General features: G+C 37.7%; 1 protein-coding gene and 1 non-coding gene across 2 annotated transcripts; both read right to left on the bottom strand.

Moving 5' to 3' along the window:
- Nucleotides 1-376: 376 nt before the first annotated feature.
- LOC148093484 (U6 spliceosomal RNA) lies at nucleotides 377-481 on the bottom strand. The gene has a single exon (XR_015714334.1). It is a non-coding gene; the product is annotated as a U6 spliceosomal RNA (small nuclear RNA).
- An 840-nt stretch (nucleotides 482-1,321) lies between these two features.
- FAM151B (family with sequence similarity 151 member B) lies at nucleotides 1,322-25,497 on the bottom strand. The gene is made up of 6 exons (XM_016210355.2): nucleotides 25,473-25,497; nucleotides 19,727-19,852; nucleotides 15,113-15,278; nucleotides 10,306-10,523; nucleotides 7,949-8,084; nucleotides 1,322-3,985 (listed from the first exon to the last, which is right to left on the bottom strand). The coding sequence occupies exons 1-6, from the start codon at nucleotides 25,495-25,497 to the stop codon at nucleotides 3,826-3,828; spliced, it is 831 nt and encodes a 276-aa protein (XP_016065841.1). The 3' UTR covers nucleotides 1,322-3,825.
- Between the last annotated feature and the right edge of the window lie 1,026 nt (nucleotides 25,498-26,523).

The raw sequence follows: 26,523 nt of genomic DNA, 5'->3' as shown, positions 1-26,523 counted from the left end.
ACATTGCTGTGGAACACTATAGCAAGGCCCCTGAGCTCCTGCTACGGACGTCCCGCAAGCCCCCAGATCCCGCCCTGCTTCTTCCAGGCTCTGGTTATCAGCTCCCCTTGGGTCCACTTTTATTCATTACACTTCCATTTTCTAGATAAAGTTCTTAACACTCAATTATTTTCCTTGCATTGATTCATAAGTGTGCGATTATAAACACATTGTAGGCTCCAACCAGGTAGGCTCACATCTTAAATTTCAAGGTGGGAGAGCATTTTTTTCTATATATTTACTAAGTACTTAATTTCTTTGAATCACAAGGGAATAACAAATCCAGGACCCCAGCTCCAACAAACAAGCAAATAAACTTCTGAACTTTTTTTTCTTTAAAAGTATGAAACACATCACGAACTTGCATGTCATCCTTGCTCAGGGACCCATGCTAATCTCTGTATCCTTCCAATTTTAGTATAAGTGCTGCCAGAGTGAGCACTGCTCTGAATAACTTTTAATAACTTCCCACTGTATAAATGAATATATACCTGCCTTATTAGCAATTAATCATCATTCTTACAGAGCCATAAGCTACTGTACTTTTTAAAAATATATCTTTATTGATTTCAGAGAGAGAGAAACATCAATGATGAGAGTCATTGATCAGCTGCCTCCTGCACCCCCTCACACTGGGGACCAAGACTGAAACGTGGGCATGTGCCCTGACCAGGAATGGAACCTCAATCTCCTGGGTCATAGGTTGATGCTCAACCACTGAGCCACACTAGTCAGGCAGCTACTGTACTTTTAAAAGCTCTGATTTTTTTTAATTTTTTTTTTTTTTAACAATTGGATCTCATACCAAGGTCTTTTCTAAGGATAGGGCTTTTCTGCCGGGCTTGAAAATGACCCTCGAATGCTATGGGATCTCAACACCAATCAATTAGACCCTGAGAACCTGGAGGGGAAAAATAGGTGGTACTTAAGCTTTTACTTATTTTGTGTCTGTAAACCTCTTCCCAAATATTTCCTATGTATATAAATGCCCATAAAGACATACAATTTTACATAAATACCATACGTTTTGCAGCCTGCAATATATTGTAACATCTTTCCAAATTAATAGATGTAGATTCTCAATGTGTATATAATATTGTATGGCATTCCTATACATTAAGGTTTAAAAATACTAATATTGCCTAGCCAGTGTGCTTAGTGGTTGAGCGCTGACCCATGCACGAGGCTGCCTCCTGCACGCTCCCTAAGGGGCATGTGCCCTGACTGGGAATCAAATCGTGACTTCACGGTTCATGGGTCGTCAATCAACCACTGAGCAACACCGGCCAGGCGAAATGTATTTAAATATATATATATCTCTTTTTAAATCTTAATTTAAGTGACACTCAGTTGATATATTTCTCAATATAAAAGAATTCTGCCTTAAGACTAATATTTTTAAAGTATTTTCATGGGTAAGATAATCAAGTAATAAAAATAATCTGGACAAATGAATTTTATTTCAACTTCATTAAAATGCAGTTCATTTACAAATTCAACTCCCTTTATAAAAGAAAAGCATGGTCATTGTAGAATATTTATAAATTAAACAATTTTTACCATAATTTTAAGAGGTGTTCTTTGTTGCAATTGTTAAAATTTTAAAATTATGAAATTGTACCTTTTGCTTTGGGCAAACAATGATAGAAAGTGAAGTTTTAGGTGTTATTTGACAAATTGTACCGCATTCAGTTGGAGCTGAAATTTAAAGTGGAAACATGACTGTTTTAAGTATTTGTATGTCCACAATGTTCCATGTTCCATCTCTTACTGCTCCCCACCGGTCTACGTTGGAGCGAGCCCTGCTCTGACCAGCACTGATCTGTCGCCTCCTTTAGGACAGATCTCCTTAAACCTCACAACCACCCCACAGAGAGTCCTCACCCTCCCCCGCCCCCCCATTTTATAGATGAGGAAACCAAGACTCAATGAGGTTAAATATTTCCCCAAATCTACGTCTAGTAAGGGACAGAGGTGGGGCTATAAGGGAAGTCTGCCTGAATTCAGTACCCAAGCTCTTTTTTTCCTAAAAGGAACTACTTTATTCTCTGGGAGAAAATGGTCAATAAACAAAAGGCAAATTACGTATCTTAGGATACTCATTGTTAAATTACTTTTCTTTCTTTTAATCCTCACCAGAAGCTATTTTTCCCATTTCTTTTCAGAGAGGGGGCGGGGGAGACAGAGAGAGAGGTCCATCGACATGAGACACCCCGACCCCCTGCCTCCCGCAGCGCCCTGCCTGGGGGATGGAGCCTGCACTGAGGGGCGCGGCCTTGGCCGATGAACACCGGGCCCTTCGGGCCTCCCGCCGGTGCCCTCGCCACCGAGCCACCCAGGCAGGGCGGTAAGGTCCTTTCCAGTGGATCCAAGCTGCGAGGTTCCTCTGCATGCCTTGCTCAGGGCCCTGCCCCGCACTGGCGGGGCAGTAAAGCAGCTCCCGGCGGGCGGCTCGCCTGGGGGGCGCCTCCCGCACCCCGAAGCTGGCGGCTGGGACTCCCCACCAGGGGGTACCCAGGTCACAGCCTTGATCCCTGGCAGGGGAGCCAATGGGACACAACAGACTGAGGTTTCTCTCTCAGGTGGGTGTTCTTTCTCTCTCTCCCTTCTCTCTCTCTAAAAAATCAATAAAAATCAATAAAAACATACCCTTGGGTGAGGGTTAAACACAAAAGGCATGCTCCCTTACCATGAAGCACATTATAGTCGGCTGAAGGGGCCTAACATGTAGGACGCAATTACTGAACGATTTTAAATAGGTAAAATTAGTAGGTAAGATCTAGAGACTGCTGACATAGGCACCTTTGGGACAAGGAACTGTGCTGGAGGACACCGAGGGGCTTTTAGAGTAAGGGTATGTTAGCAAGGGCCTTGAAAGAGTAAAACTTAATAAAGTTGGTTTTAAGAAGCCCCTGGAGTTTTGGGATTTGGCATTAATAAAGGGGTGTTCTAAATTTTTTTTCATCAGCAGAAATACTCAGGGTATCTCTGAGTGAAGAATGAAGTCATGGAGAACTAGGCTTTGAAATTCTGGGAGCAGAACAAGGGCCTGAACTAAGGCGGTGCTGGTCAGAAATTTGCAAATCAAATGACATATTACCAGGATTAAAATTCTGCTCTCCAAGAGCATTTTGCTCACTATAGAGAAGATACCATGATTGAAACAAAGAATACAAAAATATACATAGCAGTCAGCACTCTCCCAACAATATGGAAATTCTAGACCCACCTAATTTAATTTATATGGTTTTCAGTAAGTGGGTCTGATTTTGTTGAGAAAGCTGTTCAGCCCCGTGAGAGTTAAAAACACTTTTGAAGCCTTCCTACTCTTTGGTAGTCTCTGAAATAACTATTTCTCCAGGAAAATGGGAAGAGGGTGTCACATTTTTGTGGATCTCTGGAATGTAAGTGCCAACAAAATGTGACTTATCAAACGTACCTATTATAACATATGGATTCTTTCGGTTATCTTCAGTATATGAAAATTATTTTTTATAAAGGGTTTTAAAACATCATTTTTCTAAATTATTAGACTAGGCCTACTGAAATCTCTTCTTTCCAAATCTTTTAGGTAAGTACAGTATTATAAGGGCATATGTCTAATATATTGTGAGCACTCAATAACTGTTTTTTGATGGGATGAACTGGAACATAACTCAGTCATCATAATGTATATGGTAATTAATTCAGACCAAAGCAGAGAAGGATTATGAAACCAAAATAATTTAGAACAATCTAGATTATGAAACCAAAATAATTTAGAAATAATTTAGAACAATCTTCTTCTTAGAGATTAACTTTGATTCCAATGGCTTGTTTAAATTCATGATTTTGTGGTTCCAAGATATCATAGAAAACTTGTTTTTTGTCAAACTGGTCTCTAATACAAAGTAAATCTTCAATGGAATAGTTATCATTTTTTCCAGTCCAAAGAGTCAGGCTGTACCTGCATTAAAATAAAACAGAATTATATAGTCAAAAGTGAAAGATAAGAAACAGTGATGAGGAATTCCAATAAGCCTAAAAATAGTTACTCTCACTTGTCTCTAACCCAGATTCACACAGATAAAAAAAATTAATTAGCAATGGTGAAACTATACTTTCATTCCTTCATCAACATTAAACAGACTAGAGAGAGAGAAAAAACATATTGCTGTTGCTAAATTAACTAACTGCTATATCTGAATTACACAAATGTCAAATGGCTTTAGAAACCCAGACTGGTGGCACTGAAAATGGACCAAATTGTGGACAAAAGAACTGAGCAGACTGTGCTGCTGATCCAGGAGTCAATAAAAACTACAGCTCTAACCCAGGTTTCTTCAGTAGCATGACCAGAGTCAAAGCACAACCATAAGGAACAGTGAAGAGACATAAATGCCACTGACATCCCCAACATTCATGTTTACTTATAAGTTGCCCCACTATCCCTTCTGGGGTTTTTGTATGAGATGTGCCAAAAGATGTCACTAAAAATGCAAAATGGAATAAATTTAGATCCATTTCTGGAGTTAAAAAACAATAATAATATATGTAGATTTATTAGGGATATGAGAATATGCTCAGAATTTTAATGTTAAATTGTTTATTTTCATTTCTTCCAGTGACATTACTATTACATTATCCCTATTGCATTGGAGTCTAGGGAAATGCAAAGCTGTTTAGTAGTTTCATATTTATTCTCCCTATAAACATGTAAGAATCCAGGGGAAAATCTCCAAAGCATTTTTCTACTAATGATAAAAAACAATCTATTCTTCTTATATTGACACAGTCCTGTCCTCAAGGATGGTGAAAACATTCTGGAAATGTAACAGAAGGAGCACTTTGGGTTTCCTTCCACAGAAGTGTTATGTGACAAAAAAATTTAAACTACAGCTAAGAACACAGAAAAGAAAAACTGAGAATTACTTTAAAAACCTATATTTTTGCTAACATGGCATCTTTACTACTGAATTTGAGCACTATGGTGACAAAACTTATAAAAAGACATAGATATGAACTGAGGTTAAAAGAAGAGCTTTCCAGGGTTCTTCTGCGTCTTTTAATCTTCCCTCTGTTGTATTTAAACTGAAATAGGAAAAATAAAATTGCCTAAAGGTGTCTTCAATTGTATTCCTTCAAATCAATTCTCAGGTCTTATTTTTAAAGCCTTTTTTCTTGTGAAATACCATACACAGAAAAAATGCATAAAATATAAATGCACATTTAAATTATTAGAAAATTAACTCCAGTGTAACCAAAACAAATCAAGAAAGAGAACATCACCAGCACCATGAGAGGCACCTTTATGTCACTGCCCCATCACTACCTTGCCTCTCCCCTGGAGTTCTCACAACCTTTGCTTTTCTTTATTTACCAACGATATATTGATCCCTAAACAATACAGTTTAATTTTTGCTTGTTAATGAATTTTATATAAATGAAATCATATGGTATATAATAATATTTTTGGTCTTGCTTCTTTTGCTGAATATTGTTTATGAAATCTATCCAAGTTGAAACATGTAGCTACAGTTTATTAATTTTCTTTGAAAAACAGTTCAGCATTACCTACTAAAGTTGAAACTATGAATACCCTATGACCTAAAAATTCTATTTCTAAAATTCCCTCCTGAGATAACCTTTCTAAATGCAGACACATGTGCACCACAGTGTGTGTGCAGCAATGTTTGTAATAGTCAAAACCATGAAACAATCTAAATGTCAGTCAATAATAGAAGAGATAAATTGTGATATACAATAATAGAATGATAGTTCTTTATAAATTCTACAGTAGAGCCCTTCTGAGTTACTAAAATCTTCCCTAATTCTGTGCCTAACCTGTCCATGCTCTTTATGGTATCTTTTGATGGAAAGAACTTCTGAATTTTAATGTATTCAAACTACTCAAACATACCCCTTTATGACTAGTGACTTCTGTGTCTTGTTTAATAATTCTTTCCCTTCTCCAATATTATGTAGATATTCTTTAGTGATATATTCCATTAAAGCTTTGTTGTTTTACCTTTCATATGAAATTAAGGATAGAGGAAAACAAATCAACAACAAAGAAGAACTAGATGGAGACAGAGAAGAGCCTACTTAGTGCCACGCCACAAGGCGAAGGACAAGGCTGCAGGGGGAGACCAGCAGCACTCAAATAAATGCTGCAGAGGTTAAGAATCTGGCTTGAACAAAGTGTGATCTTCAAATGAGAAATGAGTGATTGGCTATATAAGAAATGGAAGACGAGAAAACTGAGGCAGTAGACAATGAAAGAAATGGGGTGGTGGGAACATCCTATTTGAACACAGCAGCCTAAAGTCAGCACCACTTGCTTTTTCTCCAAGAATCACCCAAAAGCAGCCAAAAGAACAGAAGAATTAAAACGGAAACTTGATATTCAATGAGATTAAGAAAGAGCTGAGACTGAAAATTACAACACAAGTGAAAAGGTTTCAGGTAGCAACAGATTAAGGCCAGACGGGTACATAAAGAGGTGTAGTTTGCCCATGTATGCAGATTACAGAGGCCTACAAAAAACACCTATAGAATCGGGGCATATTCCACATAAACACTATGCAGAGCTAACATGTGAACTTTACTCAATCAGGTCTGGCTCCCAGAAGCAGTGGAGACAAGGAAAGAGTTCACACAGGAAAGCCACAGGGAATAAGACTGCTCCTGTGGAAATCCAAAATTTTAAATTTAAGAGATAGATGAAAGATTTTACTTAAAGATACAACTGCCTATCTGCACTGACTGGGGAGAAGTTAAAGGTTAAACAAACTCACACATAAGACTCTCTGGTCATAAGAACCATAGTCTTGGTTCCTCTTGAATAAGAACTTTGGACAAGTAGCTGGTCCAGGAAAAACACACTTTTTTTAAAGTAGAGGAATCAAAATAAACTTGGCAGAAGTTTTATACAAGAGAGTACAACCAAATATAAGAAAAAGCAAATGGCAGGTGGAATAATAAAAATTTCATCTTTAAACAACTATCAGGCAACTGAAACAATATAAAACAAAAAAAGAAAAAAGAATGCCACAGAGCAGATGAAAACCACAACCAAACACTTTTAAAGTAATGCAATTACCTCTTTGAAGAAAGAGCACAAAGCAGACATATGAGCTCAAATGCAAGACAACAGAAAAGAGATGATAAAACATTAATTGGCAGATCTTAGAAAGAAGTAGAAAATTAATACTATTACAGAAACAAGGTAAAATCTGAAGGTATATAAAGAAGAAAAGACATTGTTGAAAATATTTTAAGAAATAGAGAAGACAAATTAAAAAATCAAGTAAAAAAAATGCAAATAAACTAAAAGGAAAAAGAGACTAAAGAGAAAATAATAGATAACAAAGACAACCCAGAAAGTGGCTCAGTTGGTTGGAGTGTCGTCCTGTAGGCCAAAAGGGTTGTGGGCTTGATTCCTGGTCAGAACACATGCCTACATTCCGGTTCAGTCCCCAGATGGAGTGAGTACAGGAGTCAGTGATAGATGTTTCTCTCTCAGGTCAATGTTTCTCTCTCTCTTCCCTCCTTCCTCTCTCTCTAAAAATATCAATTTAAAAAATATCCTTGGGTGAGGATTTTAAAAAAAGAAGTTTTTATGGAATAGACTTCTGAAATTATGGCAGAATTCAGAGGGAAACTATATTATGTACTTATAACTTTTTGTGAATGTATAACAATGAAAGAAGTGACATTTCCTGGGCACCTACTGTGTGCAAAAACTGTGAGAAATAGATGATGTTAAGGTTTGTTAAGAAACTTCACTCTAGTGAGGGAGTCCATGTGCTTACAGAATCAGTGTTCATTCTCTCACACACACTATGTTGACATAATCAGTTTTCATCCATGGTCCCTGTTTCTCACACACACTCACATGCACACACTATATTGTTAAACTTATACATACCTGTTTGATTGTTTTAACAGCCAAAGTAACTGAGAACAAGACTGCCTGACCAACGCTGCTCTGACAGGAAAAGTTACAGGTTGACTTAGTTCATTACATATGCATTCCATCTCTTTCACCATTGTCCAGCTATAACCTGAAATGAAAAGAAAGAAATTTAACTTTGCTAATTGGAATACTAAAGTCAATTAAATAAAAACTAAATTCATAGGTAATTCATACAAATTTCCATTTGAATTCAAAGTGAATTAAAATACCACTTAATGTAAGAAAATATTTTGGGTAGAAAATGTAGATAAAAATTAAATCTAAAATCATGACATAAGTGATCTACAGGAAATTTAACAAAAAATTTAAATATTAAAAAGAATTTACTAATATCTCAAGTGCAAAAAACGCAAATTTTGACAGTAGTTACTTTAAAGAGTCTAAGACTCTTAGGTACTTCCTCATCATTAATATTCTTTATAAACTAATATTTTCCATTTGTGTTAATTAAGTTTTCTTTTCCAAGAGAAAGATGGCTACTAGGTATTTACTAGCTATTTAATAATTAACTTCAATTTTTAAAAAAAATTTTTTTAACTTTTTTATTGAATTTATTGGGGTGATATTTTTCTTTTTTTTTTTTTGGCTACTCCAGATTTCTAATACATTTTACCTAAAATAGAAATAGTGGTAAAATTGATTTTTATATATGTGTTTTAAGTCATGTTAGGACATTATGGAAAACACACTCGACTGTTTACAAACAGCTTCTGAAAAAAACTATATTTTAAAAATAACCCTAAACTCTATGAAAAGCAGTTTGTAAAAAGTATTGGTCAGTAAAAGAACATTTTACAGAAAGCCTATGTGATTATGTTAGCGTAGCAGCTAAATTTCCCATGAAAGAAGGGAAATGTCTGCTTTCCTTTAAAATCTGAAAAACTACATATTTTTCATTAGAAAAGCTGCTAACAGAAGCCGTACTTGCTCCCCTATAACCCTGTCAACTCTCTTGGTTAAGCGTGTGGGTGATGGGGGGGAGGGAACGGCCTTAACCCCGCCACCAGCATAGCGCACAGGCCCAGGGGCAGCTAACTCAGTGCGCGTCTGAGGTCAGAGCCTGCACCAGACAGTGACTAAAGGAATTCAGGATCAGTAGGCAAGTTACTAAGTCATTTCTAGTTTACCTCTTTAACACTTTAAGTTATATGCTATATTTTTTAATGAAACTAATAAAAACTAAAATGATTAGAAAATTAAACTAGGATTAAGTTAAAACATTATTTTCTCCTCTCAAACATATCAATTGTTGGTCCAGGGGGCTATAACCTAAATGTTACTACTCACTAGAGAGCAGTTACACTAATCTCATGTTAAACTAAAAATCTTTCTATCTAAAAACAATACTACTTTGGATGGTGGACACACAGGATATACAGATCTTTTATCATAGAAATATATACTTGAAACCTATATTATCCTATTAACCAATGTTACTCCAATAAATTTAATTTTAAATAAATAAATACATAAATAAATTTAAACAATAATAGCAAATAAGTAAAAAATGAATGCCCTGAACACAGGATAAAGGTTAACATCTCCATAGGTTCTAAATACCTTCTTAGTTTATCATTTTTACAACAAGGACAGGTGCCCCAGAGCATCTGATTGCTTACTGGCTGTTTGCCTGGAAATCACTACCTAGGGATGTATGAAAAAATAGAAAGATGAACCCCAATTAATGTAATAAGTTTCAACCAGGAAAAAGAAGCTAAAAATATTAGGTCCATCTGTAGGAATATGTGAAGGAAAGAAGGGATCGAGCCTAGAGAACAGTCTCATGGCCTCCCACTCCCGTCCAGCCAAAGCAAGCATGAGGGCACCAAGGTCCCAGCACCCTACCCTGGAGCCCCTCCAATGGCTAGGGAGCAGCACCCGTGCTCTTCAACCACACTCCCCCTACTTCTGGCCTCGCACGGCACAGAAAGCTCTTATTACCACTTTTTATCTTGCATCTGACAAAGCGAGTCTGTTCCACAGTAGAAAGAAAAAGACTATAGAATGTTTTACAAGTTCAAAGAGACCAACTCAGGATTTGTTTAAAGTATGTAAAGAGGCAGCTTTCATTATTCTAGACCTTGCCACTAAATATTTCTCATGGAAGCTGGTGACAGAATGTCACCCATGAATGCAGCGTCTCTCTGAAATGACAGAGAAGTATCATACACATGTCCTTAGGGCCAGGCCTTTCTCTCCATTAGGCTCTTAGATTTTGTGGAATACGTTTTTGATTTTGTATTAAAGGTATTTATTTTTATATTTGGAGTATATTTTAACAACAAGAAATACATTTTTAAAATTATTACCTTCATTGACTTTTTCAGGATGCCATCCTGTTGTCCAACCGAGGGAAAATGTCACATCTGGAAAGAAGGAAGTCACAGTGTCTATAAAAGGTTTTGCATCCACTACTCTGCTGTTCCCATTTGGGCCAGGAAGAATATCAGCATTAATCCAGACAGGACGCTTCAGATGCTGCTTCACATTTTCCAAGAGCACCATGGCCGGCTCTACAGCTGCCAGACTGAAAACACAGTTTGTTGTCAATGAGAGATATTCCTAAAGTAAAAGTAAAAAGTTCTTTTAGACTAGTGGTTTTAACGTTCTCAAATTCATAATAAAAGTATAATACAATAAGACCTGAATTAAATAAAATCAAAGATTGCATAGCACCAGAGAGGAAAGTTAACATATGCCATATCTCAAAATGTTGATTCATACTTATTACTCATGAAGGCACCTTAAAGGTTCTATAAATATATGAATAATGCCACTTGTGGACAGATGGAGGTTTCAAAACTATATATTAGGATCACTTAGTATAAAAACAATTTAAAAAAAGATACAAATATTCACTCATCAGAGAATGTATAAATAAGATTTAAAGATTAGATATGCTCATAACCTACAAACTCACACTTATGAAATATTTACAGTGCACTCAGGTACCATGTCTCTAATATTGCTCATGACCTTGCAGAAAAGAACCACTTTCCCTTCGTGTATTCTTGCGTGAATCTGGACACATAAACACATTCTTAAAATGATTTCAGTGTAAAATTATGAAATTCCCTTAAGACTTTTATAAACTTCATTTTTCCCCTTTAGACACATTTTCTGGAAACTAGAGACAACTATATTTAGTTACTTTTAAATAAAAAAGCAGCTTCACTCTTTATATTTCCCAACATCTATTCTGACACCTAAAGATTTTGACACAATAAAGTTTTTTTTGTTTTGTTTTTTGTTTGTTTGTTTTTTTAAATATATCTTTATTGATTTCAGAGAGAGGAAAGGAGAGGGAGAGAGAGAGATAGAAACAGCAATGACAAGAGAGACATTGATCGAGCCTGCAACCGGGGCATGTGCCCTGACCGGGAATCAAACCCCGATCGCCTGGATCCCAGGTCGATGCTCAACCGCTGAGCCACGCCCGGCCAGGCGACACAATAGTTTAATCAGCCTATCTAATTTATCCTTTTAAAAAATGTATACACAAACTTTACTGGAAAACTACACTACTTATAATTCTGACCCACTTCTAAACCTTTAAGGCCTATGTTGATGTCTAAGAAAATGAGCTTTTAGTGAATACTGTGACGGGAAGCTAAGAACTTTGGAGATGGACGCTGGAGGGGAAAACAGTCAGCAGCCCCTCCTCACATTTCCATCTTTCGTCTCAAGGAACTGGAATCCTTCCACCTATGCTTCTACCACTTTCACTCCACTCCTTTCGGGCCCTCTCCTTTAAGAAGAGAAACTGATAATCCCATTATTTCTTTGGTCACGTTTATTAGTGAGCAAGGATGCTGTGAATTTAAACCAGAGGAAACCAGCCTCTAGTCTTCCACTCTGCTCCCACTCTTTCCCTCCCACTCTTCTGCCCCTGGAATGGAGGGCCTAGATTTTAAATATATTTTTTGAATTTAAAAAAAATTTTCAGTTACAGTTAACATTCAATATTATGTTGTATTAGTTTCAAATGTAGAGCATAGTGGCTAGACAATCATATACTTTACGAAGTGTTCTCCCTGATACTTCCATTATCTACCTGGCACCAAACATAGTTATTACAATATTATTTACTATATTTCCTATGCTGTACTTTACATCCCCATGACTATTTTATAACTACCACTCTGTACTTCTTAATCTCCTCACCTTTTTCACCCAGCCCCCTAACCCCTTTCCCCTCTGGTGGCCATCAGTCTGCTCCCTGTACCTATGAGTCTGTTTCTGTTTTGTTGTTCGTTTATTTTGCTCTTTAGACACCCCATATAAGTGAAATCACATGGTATTTGCCTTTTTCTGCCTGACTTATTTCACTTAGCATAATACCCTCTAGGTTTGCCCATGCTATCGCAAGTGGTAAGATTCCATTCTTTTTTATTGGAGGCCCTAGATTTTAGTGGATTGATAAACTCTAATGCTGGGCCTTGCAGATTCTAATTTAGATGCTGTCATCTTAAATGCTCTCTGCCTTGAAGGGTATCAATACCATGTAAAAACCACAATTCTGAGAATCTGACACTGTACTTCCTACAAATTCCCCCGTTTTTGGTAGCAAGCAACTGGTACCTGTAACTCCAAAGCTTGCTTCACTGCAAGTCCTATAGGGTCCTCCTCTTCCTGGATGGAGCAGGGGGAAACCCTGAAACTCTTTTTCAAAAAGGACTCTGATTTCTTAAGAAATATGGTATCTGCAAAGGTTGGGGAACTTTTTAGGCTTTCTCAATTTAGTAAGCTGACATAGGCTTTTAACATTGGTTTTGCACCTCACAATATCTAGTGTCAAACAGCATTTTCTCCCCAAAATCAAACTTCCATCAGCATATATGTGTCTACTACATGTAAAGCACAGTGCAGTAATAAGCTATGACACAATGAAGCAAGAATTTAATACACATATTCCATTTTATATGTAAATATTTTAATAACCATTTACATAAACTACTAATACAAAAAGTAACGATACTCTCCCTTTCCAAAACTTAAATAAGAAAAACAAAACCTACATTAAGAAAAACATAAGCCCTTACTAAGGGAAATAAAACTTTTGTTGTCATAGTTCTTATTTTTCTAGAACTTAACAAAATAATTCTACAAGAGTAGATATGGAGGAAAAGCCTGGAAGACTCAATATTGTAAAGACGCAAAATGACACGTCCCTCCCAATTAAACTATAAATTCCATGTAATTCTAATTTAAAATACCAGTAGCCAACATTCTCAGTTCTTTCATGTATTAGTATTTAGTTTCCCATAAAGAAGTGTCAAAAGGTTTGCCACACTGATCATTTGAAGAGGGAAGTCCTGACAGAATACTATCTAAAATTTCTCTTTGCTTAGTACTTTTCTAAATCCCTAGAAAAAAATATAAACAATTTTTATAGACTAGGTTCTTTTTCCTAAGAAGGTATTTGTATGTCAAACTTCTGAGTATCACATCCTATTTTTCTATTAAATTCATTTAGAAATTAGGAGTGACAATTAAAATCATACTTAAAATTGCAATATACCATTAAAATTACATTCCAAGGGAAAAAATATTTTGCTAAAACACAGGAGTTTGCTAAAGCTCTAAATAAAATTTTTAAATCATCATATATTACTTGGTTATTATTTGTATACTAAATAAAATAACTTTAAGGCACAAAACAAGAACTAATAAAGTCTGACGGGCAGGTCATTCAGCTACTCTTACAGAGGTAGTGGAGGGTGGTGCTTCACTGTAAACTCTCCAGTCAGGGTAGCAACACTCTTCAAACATGCTATTACCAAAAATCTGCAAAATCCTTTCTCAGTGGCTCAGCCCTTCTGTGGTAGCTGTCAATGTTGAAGACAGAATGAGCTGAGCCCAGCCAGTGTGGCTCAGTGGTTGAGCATTGACCCATGAACCAGGAGATCACGGTTCAATTACCGGTCAGAGCACATGCCTGGGTTTTGGGCTTGGTCCCCAGTAGGAGGTGTGCAGGAGGCAGCCAATCAATAACCAATGGCTCTCTCATCCTTGAAGTTTCTATCTCTCTCCCTTTCCCTTCCTCTCTCTGAAATCAATAAAAACATATTAACACACACAAAGAAAATCTGATCACAGGGAAAGGCAAGGAGATATAAAACTTTGAGTCACCATTCATTAAAGATCAAGTACTTTGTTTCTTGGTACAGAGAACACTGAACTGGCTCCAGGAAACCTGAAATCTGGTACTAGCTCAGCTGTCAAGCTTAGCTGTTGTCCTTGGGTAAATCACTTAACCTCTCTGAAACTAAGTTTCTTTGTCAATGAAATGGAATTGGACCATTCACAACCCTAAAAGCTTTTCAAATTACTGTAAATAGCTCTTTCATTCACCAACAGTATAATGAGGTTTACTGGTATAGTCAGCCCACGACAAATGATTAGAGTCATCTTAGTAACACTACAAATTAGATTTCCAAATCTTTAAATAATTAAATTTTAAAACATTGTTCAGAGATGAAGTAGGTTTACCACAAGTCCTAAATTTTCATAGAAGATGCTTTTGTGGGGCTTATGATGAGCTTCTATGGTGCCACAATTTATTTCTGGCTTTACCTATATTTTTCGCACTACCAAAATACCACAGAAGTTAAACTTACTGTGAAAGCCACAGGGAAGAAAATGATACTTAATCTTGCTCTTCATTATCAATGCCTCCAAAATATTGTTTTTAAGGAATATTTCAGTTATTGAAGAATTCTAAATAATTTCCCCTGTACAAATATAATAACATATATCAAGTAGAATATGCATTAATTACCCCAACAAAATTCTCTCAACTCCTTCTTGTCTGAACTACCATTTAACAAAAGAAGCATTTTAAATTTACTGTCCTATTACCACAATGGTCACTTATAATAAATTCCTTTATAAAAATCAACTTAATTTTTGCCTCTAAGGATTCCTCAATAAACAATTCAAGCAAACAGCTCACTGGGTCTTAGATCCGTTCCTAGAATGTATCAGTCTGCAATTCCATTTCAATTTAGATAGAAGTACAAAGTCAGTCAGGCACAGATATAAGAGGCTATTAACTTTCTTCCCCCAAAAATTATTTTGTAACAACCAGAAGACTGAACATATTTGTACAAATACCTCTTGAAATCCAGCTTGATGCCTTTATTGCTTTTCATAACTTCGGTCAGCCATTCCTGTAGAGTATTATCACTGCTTGTTTCAGGAGGATGGGCCATGATCGGCTGGTCATGGTCTGATCCCTCACTTGGAAGGAGGACATCAGCCTCTATCATGTGAGCAGTACCTGTCCAAATAAAAGAACTTAAGTTGATGCTTACAAAATAGGGACTGAGAAGATGCCATGTCCAGTACCCTTTTGAGGAATATAAAAGGAAGGATAGAAAACTTGCATTTACTAAGAAACTACTAAATGACAGGTACTGTGCTAGGTCTCTACACATTGATCTTGTTGTTTACAAACAAGCAGACAGGTGGTGAGGAGTTAAAAATCATTTCCACACAGCATTTAAGCTGTAGTCATATTATTTAACTTCTTCCCAGTGTACAGCAAAGTTAGTATACAAAAGGAGGCTTAATAGCTATTTGTTTAAGTTTCCAAGAATAAAAATAGTACTTTTATCTTCTTACTCCTCAAATTAGAAACTACAAATATTTATTACTTATCTTACAGATTCCATTCTTTGACTTAAAGCTTAGCTACTGTTTAAAAGCTGTGGATGAAAAAGGGGCCACATACTAAACCTGACAAGCTCAGGGAGGCCCACAAGGCGGAACTTACAAACCCAGAGACCAAAAGTAACCACATAGGATGATATGAATATAATGATTCCTAACTAAAACCGAGCCATTGCAGGTAATCACATCCTAGGCCTTGAGCTTCCTTAACAAAGGCCAATGTTTACTAAGTAAGCCTGTCCATTGTCTTTTTGCATCTCGGATAACATACCCTTGGAATGTCAGAGTAATTCCCTTTTCCTGGACCCCTCAGAGCACAAGCTCCCACCAGAGCAGAGGCCCCCCCATTGTTACTCTATTCCTCTCAAACCATCTCTATGTGCTGTTAATTAACTATCGTGTACCTCAAATGTAAAGAAAAGTATGTGTCTCTCCATTTTACTCTTTATCCAGTCTCAGAAATTTCCCCGCTTTGCCTTCTCCTACCTCCTTAACCTACCACCAATGAATTTCATGTAAACCTCCCTTATGTCCCCTCCTCCTTTGATTCTTTTTTTCCTTATTAGAGGATATTTTTTCCATTGCTTTTCAGAGAGAGTGGAAAGGGGGGGGGGGAGAGGGAGAGAGAGAAACATTGATGTGAAAGAGATACATTGATTGGTTGCCTCCTGCACGTGTCCTGTACATGCCCTTAGCCGGAATCGAACCTGGGACCCTTCAGTCTGCAGGCCAACACTCTAACCACTGAGCCAAACTGGCTAGGGCTCTTTTGATTCTAATGTATAAAATAAGCTGTAACACTATCAGCCTCTGGAGCATTTTCTCAATCTGTTGAGATTTTGCTCCTGGCAACTGTCGTCAGTTTGGCTCAAATAACTCATAAAAATTCTCCACGTCCCTGGAATAGGTAATAAGCTTCACTAGGCACTTAGTGTGAATGTGTTTACCAGGCTATGATAGACTGACTCCAAAGGCTGCTGCCAATAATTCCTCCCATACACAGGAAACTCCCTTCTCACTATCTTTCTCTTCCCCTTGAGTCTGGGCTGGCCTTGTGACTTGCTTGACCAACAGAAGGTAATGGAAGTAAAACTGTCAGTTCTAGGCCTAGCCCTTAAAAGTCCTGGCAGCTTCTGCTTTCATCCCCTTGAAAGTCAGCCAACATGCAAGGAAATTCAAGCAAGACCACTGAGGACAGCAACATGAGGGTCCCCAGCCTATACCACACAGAACAGGAGGACAAGCAGCTGACTCACAAAATGATGAAAAATTATAAATCATTATTATTTTAAGCCACTAAGTTTAGGGGTAGTTTATTATATAGCAATAGAAAAAAGTTATCTGGGAGTGGAGCGCTGTCATGAAAGCCTGCAATGTGACACTGGCTTTAGGATCTAGTGGAATTCTAGCTGAGCAGGGAGTTGGAAGAACAATGAGGAAATTCTTTTTTTTCTTTTTTTTTAATATATCTTTATTGATTTCAGAGAGAGGAAGGGAGAGGGAGAGAGAGAGCTAGAAACATCAATGATAAGAGAGTCATTGATCTGCTGCAGCCCGCAACCCGGGCATGTGCCCTGACTGGGAATCGAACCCCGATCTCCTGGATCCTAGGTCGATGCTCAACCGCTGAGACATGCCCGGCTGGGTGAGGAAATTCTTATTGGAAGCTGAAGAACAGACAACCTGTTTTATATAGTAATGGAACTTTTAGCAACATTGCCACTTGTAGCAACTGGTGAGAGATAGAGAGGATACCTAATGAATTGTGGATTTGGCTAAGGAGTTTCCCCACAGAGTGTTGAAAGTGCGAACTGGCTTCTTTTAGCTGCCCAGGTTAAAGAATAGGAAGAGACAGCTGAGTTAAATAATTAACTAGTCAAATTTTAAGCAGCATATGGAAACATTTTTAATTCAAGACATGTGCTGAGTTAGAAAATGGAACTGATCCTCTTTGGTTGGCAAAAGATTCTCAAAATAAGATATAGCCCCAGACCAAAAGTCAAATCCAGGATACTGCCAGTAAACTATGGCCTCAGGGTCAAGATCACATCAAGGGTGCAACTACAAGACCATTTGTTAAGAGAAAGATGGTGCCTCATGTACCCACACAGCTAGACAAAAGAAATTTCTAGAATCTAACTAGCAAACCAAAGCAGAGAGAGGCCAACCTCCAAGAGATCTGAGGGTGAGGTTTTTTGTTTTTTTTAAAATCCTCACCCAAGGATATTTTTTCCATTGCTTTTTAGAGAGAGAAGGAGGGAGGGAGAGAGAGAAACATCAATGTGAGAGAGGCACATTGATTGGTTGCCTCCCGAATGCACCCCAATCAGGGTTGAGGATAAAGCCTGCAACTGAGATATGTGCCCTTGGCTGGAATCAAATCCGGGACCCTTCAGTCCTCGGGCCAATGCTCTAATCACAGAGCATAACCAGCTAGGGCAGAGGGTGAGGTTTCTGATTAGAGGAATGATTTAAAATTTGATATACAGAAAGCCCACTACATTTTTAATGGGGCTACATCCACTTGGAACCCAAAGAGAAAGAGGTAGTTCAAAATGAAAAGAGGTCTGTGGGCTCTCAAATTTCCACAGGCTGGAAATAGATTGAAAAAGCTGCCCAGCTGTAAATCTGAGCTATTTTCCAATAAACACATGAAGAGATGATCAACATCATTTGGCTTTAGGGAAATACACATCTAAATAATAATGAGATACTAATTCAGAGGCACTAGGATGGCTATAATGAAAAAGACAGACAATAACAAGTGCTGACAAGGAAGTGGAGAAATTGGAACCCTCATTCACTCTGTTTATTTTCTACTTTGATTTTGTGCTGACATTTCTAAACTTAACTGTGGTCTACAATAATTTATCTGTAGAATCTTTTTTATTTACTATGTAACAACCATATTGTATATAAATAACAGTTTTATTTTTTCTTTTCCTTTCATTTCCATTTTTTAAAATTGACATATAATTCACATACTATAAAATTCACCCTTTTCAAATGTAACATTCAGTGGTTTTTAGAATATTCAGAAGGTTGTGCAACCATCACCACTATCTAATTCCAGAAAAATTTCATCATCCCCCAAAAAAGCTCTGTACCCATTAGCATTCACTCCCTATTCCCTTACTCCCACCAGCTCCTGGCAACCATGAATTGACTATTTTCCTGAAGCATTGCTTTTGCTAAAATTCATTTATTAAATAATCACTGTGCTGTTATTATGTGCCAGGCACTGTTTTAGTTATTAGGGATTCAATATTAAACAAGACAAAGTTCCTCCCTTTGAGAAACAAAGAAAAGCAATTTAAAACAGTATATTTACAATACAAGAAATGCATGTTCAGGTACATTATCTAGATACATGATTGAGTAGGATGCAAAAAATGCGTACATTTTTACAATGAAACATGGGACTCCAAGAAAATTTTCCTTGTTGGACCAAGTCACTTCAAGCTATGCCTCAGCCCTCTAGTGACAGACTTTCATTCTCCTCTGCTGCTACAGCCAACAGGGGTACCTCATAGGAAAAGGCTGAGAAAATGCTATAACGTTCATCTATATAATGGAGATAAATATATATGATTATAGACAGAGTTAGCAAGCCAAAAGTCTTGGTTTCTAGCCTAGGCATAAATACTGCTCAAGGCAATTAATTATAAATTAGTATACAATGGCTTCATCCATCCATTCAACAAATATTTACTGAGCCTCTCCTTAGTACACTGTGAAAGACACAAAACTATGTACAACACATGATCCTGGTCTCAAAATTTTTACTCAAATCACTACAGTATATAAGCAAGTGTAGTAATATATGAGAGTTTCAAATAAGACATAGAAAAGGCAAATCACTTCTAAAAATAAGAAATTTCTTCGATTATGGAAATTTGTTCATCTTGTAAACATAATGAGATCCTCTATAAAAATGTTTATATCAGCCTAGCGTTTAAGTCTCTGGTCCCTGCAAATATACTCAGATATTTTTTAAAAAGAGTTGAATTCATCTGTTATCCAATGTAAATAAAAATAGTAACTGTACTGACTTACTCCTCAGTGCCTCCTTCACTTGTGCCTTGTGGTTAGCAGCGTGATACCAGGTGATCTGGGCGCCATCTTCTGTTGTGATCTGGTTATTTCTTAGAAAATATTGCAGTATATTTTCACTCCAAGATCCTAAAATAACAGCATTTTTATGAAAAGGAATAGATCGTTTTATATGGGGTAAAAAAATTTTTAATAAAAAAGGGCACAGCATATATTGAGAAAGAATAGAAAAACATGAGATTTTAAAAAGTGAAAACAAGTATTACGATGTGGCAGGTATTTAATATATACAAATATATAAACATGCTATATATGCTGTAAGTAATAATTAGTAAACATATAGGCTAGTCTGGGCCTCAGAAGCATGAAAAAGTATGTAGAAAGAAAAAAACTGGTAAGACACAGATATGTTAAAGCAGCAATGTTCATACTGTGTCATCGTCAATCCTGGTGCCATAAATAATTAAAATATATGTAAAGCCAAAGCTGTATTAAAAACTTCTAAATTTTGTACAATTTAATTGTTTTCTCCACCTGAAGCCAACTGTTAATTTTCATTAACAATTTAGAATCTTAGATTACACATTTAAGCATATTTACCTTCAGATTATGAGTCTTAGCAACACTTATATGAGTGACTAAGTAAACTCCTGAGTTAATATTCACAGATTTATCTAGCATGTACAAATACACATAATTCCCATATCTATCAACTACTTTTTTGGCAGACCAGATTTTCTCTTAATTAAACATGAGTTAACTGAGACTAAAACATTTGAATCCAGGTCTACCCAAAATTATGCCATATCCTACTATAACAATGAGAAAAAGCTGAAAAACAGTGAAAACAGTTATCTATAATCTTACCTCCTTAATTCTTGTTCATTTATTTCAACATTTAAGCGCCTACTAAGTGGCTGCAAATTCCCTATGCATGAGATTGCGTCTTCTGTTAAATGTTTATTAACTCTGCTTAACAACAGTTAAAAACTAAAAATGGCCATCATAAACTGCTGATAACACATTGAGAAAAAGTAAAATCTGATTAGAGAGTGGAGGAGCATACAACTTCAAACTAACATGCATAGGACTTAGTAATCACTCTGTATGTTGGGCTACAAAATAAAAGAGAAAATTAGCTGTAGCATCCACCCTAGCAGTTTCCTACCCAAAACACTTGGCTCTATTTAGCATATGTAATAGAATCAGAGACTTTTAGATGAAAATACATGGCCATCATTTTTTTTTTTTAAATATATCTTTATTGATTTCAGAGAGAGGAGAGGAGAGAGAGAGACAGAAACATCAATGATGAGACTCATTGATCGAGCCCACAATCCGGGCATGTGCCCGACCGGGAATCGAACCCCGATTGCCTGGATCCTAGGTCAATGCTCAACCGCTGAGCCACGCCCAGCCGGGCATGGCCATCATTTTTTAAATATTTAAGTTAGGCATTTTTAGAAGGCACATTAATTATAGGCTACAACAGACATGTCCAACAATGGGAAAATAATTAAATCATAGTATATTCTCAAGATAAATACACAACTCATGTGGATGGTAAGAATGAAGTTTTTAAGATACACCAGAAGCTTCACAAAAAAGGTAATCATGCATGTTACCAGAAAAAACTAATGTTAGTTAATGGTACACACTGGTACACACTGGATGTGTCCACAGCATCATTCAACTAAACATACTGCAGTCAAAATTTTTATACAGGCAACTTATATATTAATAATAAAATACGATGACTCCAGAAATAAAATTTAAAAATTAAGTAAAAACTTCTCCTTGCCCTGTTAATGGATAAATGGATGAAACTGCTACCTTATACTTAGCTACAACTGTGTATATGTGTGTGTGTGTGTGTATGTGTGTATATACACACATATATAATTTAAGAAGACTCTATCTATGACCTAGGATATTAATACTATTTTAAATAGGCTATAACTCTGAAAATGGGGTCAAAAGAAAGGCAAAATTAGTTGCAATTTTTTAAATGAAGACTTTTGGGGGAAACGTTTTAGCTCTACAGAAAAAAATGAGTGAAAGGTACAGTGAATTCACATATGTTCCTTCCCCTATTTTTACATCTTTTTGTAGTGATGAAAATGTTTTAAAATTGATTGTGGTGACAGTTACAACTCTGAATTTACTAAAAAACCAATGAATTACATGCTTTAAATGAGTGAATTGTAAGGTATGCAAATTTTCTCAATAAGAAAAAAGTTTTTAAAAAAGAAAAATACATCCATCCTTTGAACCAGAAATTCCACTTTCATGAGTTTTCATAAATTTATCCTATAAACAGATGTGCTTATATGTGGGAAATGATACATATGATACAAAGATTTATTGCAGTATTATTTATAAAAGCAAAAGAGTGAAAATAACCTAAATATCCACAAATAGTAAATTCACTAAGTAAATTATGGTATATATCCATGCAATGGAACGTTATGCAGCCATTAAAAAGATTGAGGCAAATCTACATGTACAGACACAGAGTACTCTCAAAGATATGTTAAGTGAAAAAAGCAAGGCAGAGACAATACATATAGGTGTCCCAAAAAATGTATACATACACTTTGAATAGTTATAAAGACAGTGTTTATTAAAACACATTTCATTTTCAAAACTGAGCAATCAGCTGTTAAAGTACGCATACGTTTTTGGGGGACACCCTGTACATAGATACTGTAATAGGAGAAATAATGACACCACTCCCCCACCCCAAATACATCTATGTCCTAATTCCTGTAAACTGTGAATATGTTATATTACATAGCAAGGGGGGATTAAGGTTACAGATGGAATTAAGTTTGCTATTCAGTAGACTTTGAGATGGAGCTATTAGCCTAGACTACCCAGGTGGGCCCTCATAAGACCCTTATAAGTGAAAAAGGGAGGCAGAAGAGCCCATGTGAGAGTGATGCAAGATGAGAAAGACTCCACCAGCCATTGCAGACTTTGCAAATGGAGGCAGAGATCATGAACCAAGGAACTCAAGCAGTCTCTAGAGGGTGATAAAGGCATGAACACTGATTTCCCCCTAGACCCTCCAGAGTGGATGCAGCCATGCTGACATGTTGATTTTAGTTCAGTGAGACCCATTTCAGGCTTTTGACTTCCAGAATTATAAGATAATAAATCTGTGTTGGTCTAAGCCACTAAAAACTAATGCTTTAAAAAACTAGTTTGTATGGTTTTTAAATAGAGAAAATTTTAAAAGAGATATATAGCATATGATGTAGAAATATACAGTTACTATTGGTGCCTCTGAGTATTATCATTATGTGAATTTCTTTCCTACTTCAATATACTTTATAAATGTCCTATAATGAGCATGCATTATGTTTACAGTCAGGAAAAAATTTAAACTGAAAAAAGGTTGAAGAATACAAGGTTAATATATGAGAATCAATTGCATTCCCATTTCTGAGCAAAGAACAAGTGTAATTTGAAATGGAATATAATGCCATTTATATTAGCACCCCAAAAACTGAAATACTGAGGTATAAATCTAACAAAATACGTACAAGATTTATATGAGGAAAACTGTAAAACTCTGATGAACGAAAGCAAAGAAGCAAATACAGAGATAATCCATGTTCATGAATAGAAAGACTTAATATTGTCAAGATGTCACTTCTTCCCAACTTAATCTATAGATTCAAGCAATCCTAATCAAAATCCCACCAAGTTATTTTGTGGATACTGACAAACTGATTCTAAAGTTTATATGGAGGGCAAAAAAACCCAGAAGAGCCAACACAATATTGAAGGATGACAAATGACACTACCCAACATCAAGACTTACTATAAAGCTACAGTAACCAAAACAGTGTGGTATTGGTGAGAGAATAAACAGATCAATGGAAGAGAATGGAAAGCCCCCAAATAGACCTCCATAAATAGAGTCAGCTGATCTTTGACAAAGCAACAAAGGCAATACAATGAAGCAAACAGAGTCTTTTCAACAAATGGTTCTGGGACAACTGGACATCCAGATGCAAAAAAAATGAATCTAGACACAGAACTTACACCTTTCACAAATACTAACTCAAAATGGACCATAGACCTAAATGTAAAAGTGCAAAACTATAAAATTCCTAGAAGATAATATAGGAGGAAACCTAGATGACTCTGAGTGTGGCAATGACTTTTCAGACATACAACAAAGGCACCATTCATGAAAGAAATAATGGATTAGTTGGACTTAATTAAAATGAAAAACTTCTGCTCTGGAAAAGACAATGTCAAGGTGGTAAGACAAGCCACAGGCTGGGAGAAAATATTTGCAAAAGACATCGGATAAAGGACTGTTATCCAAACTATGCAAAGAAATCTTAAAACTCAACAATAAGAAAACAACCCAATTAAAAAATGGGACAAAGACGTCAACAAACAATTCAAAGGAGATAAACAGATAGCAAGCATATGAAAAGGTGTTTCACATCACGTCATAAGAGAAACACAAAACAACGAAGTACAACTACACACCTGTTAGAAGGGCCAAAATCCTGAACAGTGCTAACAAATGCTGGTGAGGACAATGCGAAGCAACAGGGACTCTCATTGTTGGTGGGGATGCAAAATGATGCAGGCTCTTTGGAAGATAGTTTGTTAGTTTCTTATAAAATTAAACATACTCTCACCATATGATCCAGTTGCCACACCCTGATATTTACCGAAAGGAGTTGAAAACTTATGTCCACACGAAAACCTGCGCTCGGATGTTTAAAGCGGCTTTATTCATAATTGCCAAAACTTGGAGGAAACCAAGCTGTCCTTCAGTGGATATAACTATAGCACGTCGAAACAATAAAATATTATTTAATGCTAAAAAGAAATGAGCTTTCAAGCCATAATAAGATGTGTAGGAACCTTAAATGCATACTACTGAGTGAAAGAAGCCAACCTGAAAAGGTGACATATAATTACAACTAAGTGACCTTCTTAAAAAGGGAACACTAGGGAGATAGTAAAAAGATTAGTAGTCCTCAGGGGTTGGGGTGGGGTAGATGAACAGGTGTAGCAAAGAGTATTTTGGGGCAGAGAAACTATTTTGTATGATACCATAGCGATAGATACATTTGTCTAAACCCATAGAATGTACAGCCCCGAGCTTGAACCCTGGCAAACTGTGGACTTGGGGTGATTACCATGTGTCCGTGCAGGTTCACAATTTTACTCTCACTGGGGAATGTTGATCATGGGGAGGCTATGCGTGTATGCAGATGAGGGATATATGGAGCATCTGTTTCTCCCGTTCAATTTTCCTATGAACCTAAAACTTCTCTTAAAATTGTTTTTGTTTAAAAAAAGGGCGCAATATTTTTGCCATTCCTGGTCGCCCCAAACCTTTTTCTCTGAACACCCACGCGGGAACCAAGGTTAGAGGCCGGTGGCCTGCGGGAGCGCGCTGAGAGGGCGCGGCGGGCGTGGCTCAGCGGTTGAGTGTGGACCTGGGATCCAGGAGATCACGGTTCGCGGCCCGGTCAGGGCACATGCCCGGGTTGGGGGCGCGATCTCCAATGACTCTCTCATCATTGGTGTATCTCTCTCTCTCCCTCTCCTTTCCTCTCTCTGAAATCAGTAAAAGTATATTTTAAAAAAAGAAGGGAAGGGTGCAGCCCGAGTGTCTCCAGGCGTCCCTACCCTCCCTCCACCCCCCTCCCCGCAGCGAGGCAGAAGAAAGTGCTGTGGAGCCAATCGTGGGAGCCCCACCGGCGCTTACCAGGGCCCCCAGCGGTCGTTGCCATGGTGACAGACGCCCGCAGTCCGCGCAGGCGCTAAGCTGTGGGTACCCGGGCGACCGGTCGCAGGTGGCGTGGGAATCTGACTCCGCAGACGACGGAGAAGCGGACTCCGAAGGCCGCTCGCGCAGCGGCGGCGGAAGCGGCGCGGGGCGTGCGCGGCGCACGCGCAGAGGCCACGGCTCGCGGTTTCCTGTGCGCAGGCTCCGCGGCTGGCTCGCCGCCCGCCGTCCGAGTGGCGCGGGAGCTGTCCTTCCGCGAGGTGGTCAGAAAGCAGGGAACGCGGAAGGTGGCGGGCGCGTCGGGGAGCGCGGCGGCGGAGGCTGAGGGGGGGGGCCACACGAATTTCCAAAGCTGGATATAGTTTCCCTTTTTAATTTTGGTCACGTCCTGAAATGGCATGGAATCCTTCCTTCGTAAAAGTGAGTGTTCTAAGCACCAGGGGCCGGAGCTGGTAACTGGGAAGTTTCGTGTCCGCTCCTCTCTCCTTCCCTGCGTTCCCGCGGAAACGCCCGAGCAGCGGGGCTCCCCCCTGCGGCTCTGCCCTCCCGGGTTCCGGGGCTCTGAGTTCGCAGCGGCGTGTTGTCTCTGTGGCCCACCCCGTTTGCTCTGTCCGTGGGGGAGCTGGGATGGCGTGCCTCCCCTGCGGCGCACCACAGGGCCGCTCTCCTCACCCAGCCTTCAGGTTTGCACATTCTGCAGTCCTTCTAGGCTTGAGTAATAATTGTTTCAGTGTCCCCTCAGTCGGGCTTCCGTCTTCTCTGCATGTTCTTTAGCTTGAAGAGATTTCTTGAGTTTCAGAGAACACAAAATTGTAATGATTTCAGAGGCATATTTTAAAAAACGTTTTATCAAGATACAGAATTGATTTGTATTTTATTTGCATTTCCCTTATAATTTCAAATGTTATACATTGAAAGTGTACAATTCATCAAATTCAGTGTAGTCAGAATTATGAAGCCAGCACTACAACTTTAGAACATCATCATCCCAAAACAGTCAGTTCACATTTCCTCCCAGCCCTGTGCAACT

The sequence above is a fragment of the Miniopterus natalensis genome, chromosome 3 (genome assembly GCF_054644295.1).
Source record: "Miniopterus natalensis isolate mMinNat1 chromosome 3, mMinNat1.hap1, whole genome shotgun sequence".
NCBI lineage: Eukaryota > Metazoa > Chordata > Mammalia > Chiroptera > Miniopteridae > Miniopterus > Miniopterus natalensis.
This window is presented reverse-complemented; position numbering and strand designations above follow the sequence as displayed.

What these genes read in the sequence shown, in the direction of transcription:
- FAM151B (XM_016210355.2), bottom strand. Translation starts at nt 25,497, where the DNA reads ATGGCAACGACCGCTGGGGGCCCTG. An exon ending in ATCAAGCTGGATTTCAAGAG is followed by an intron (nt 10,524 to 15,112) that starts GTATTTGTACAA and finishes CTGTGTTTTCAG; the next exon opens with TCTGGCAGCTGTAGAGCCGG. An exon ending in TCCTGAAAAAGTCAATGAAG is followed by an intron (nt 8,085 to 10,305) that starts GTAATAATTTTA and finishes TTTTCATTTCAG; the next exon opens with GTTATAGCTGGACAATGGTG.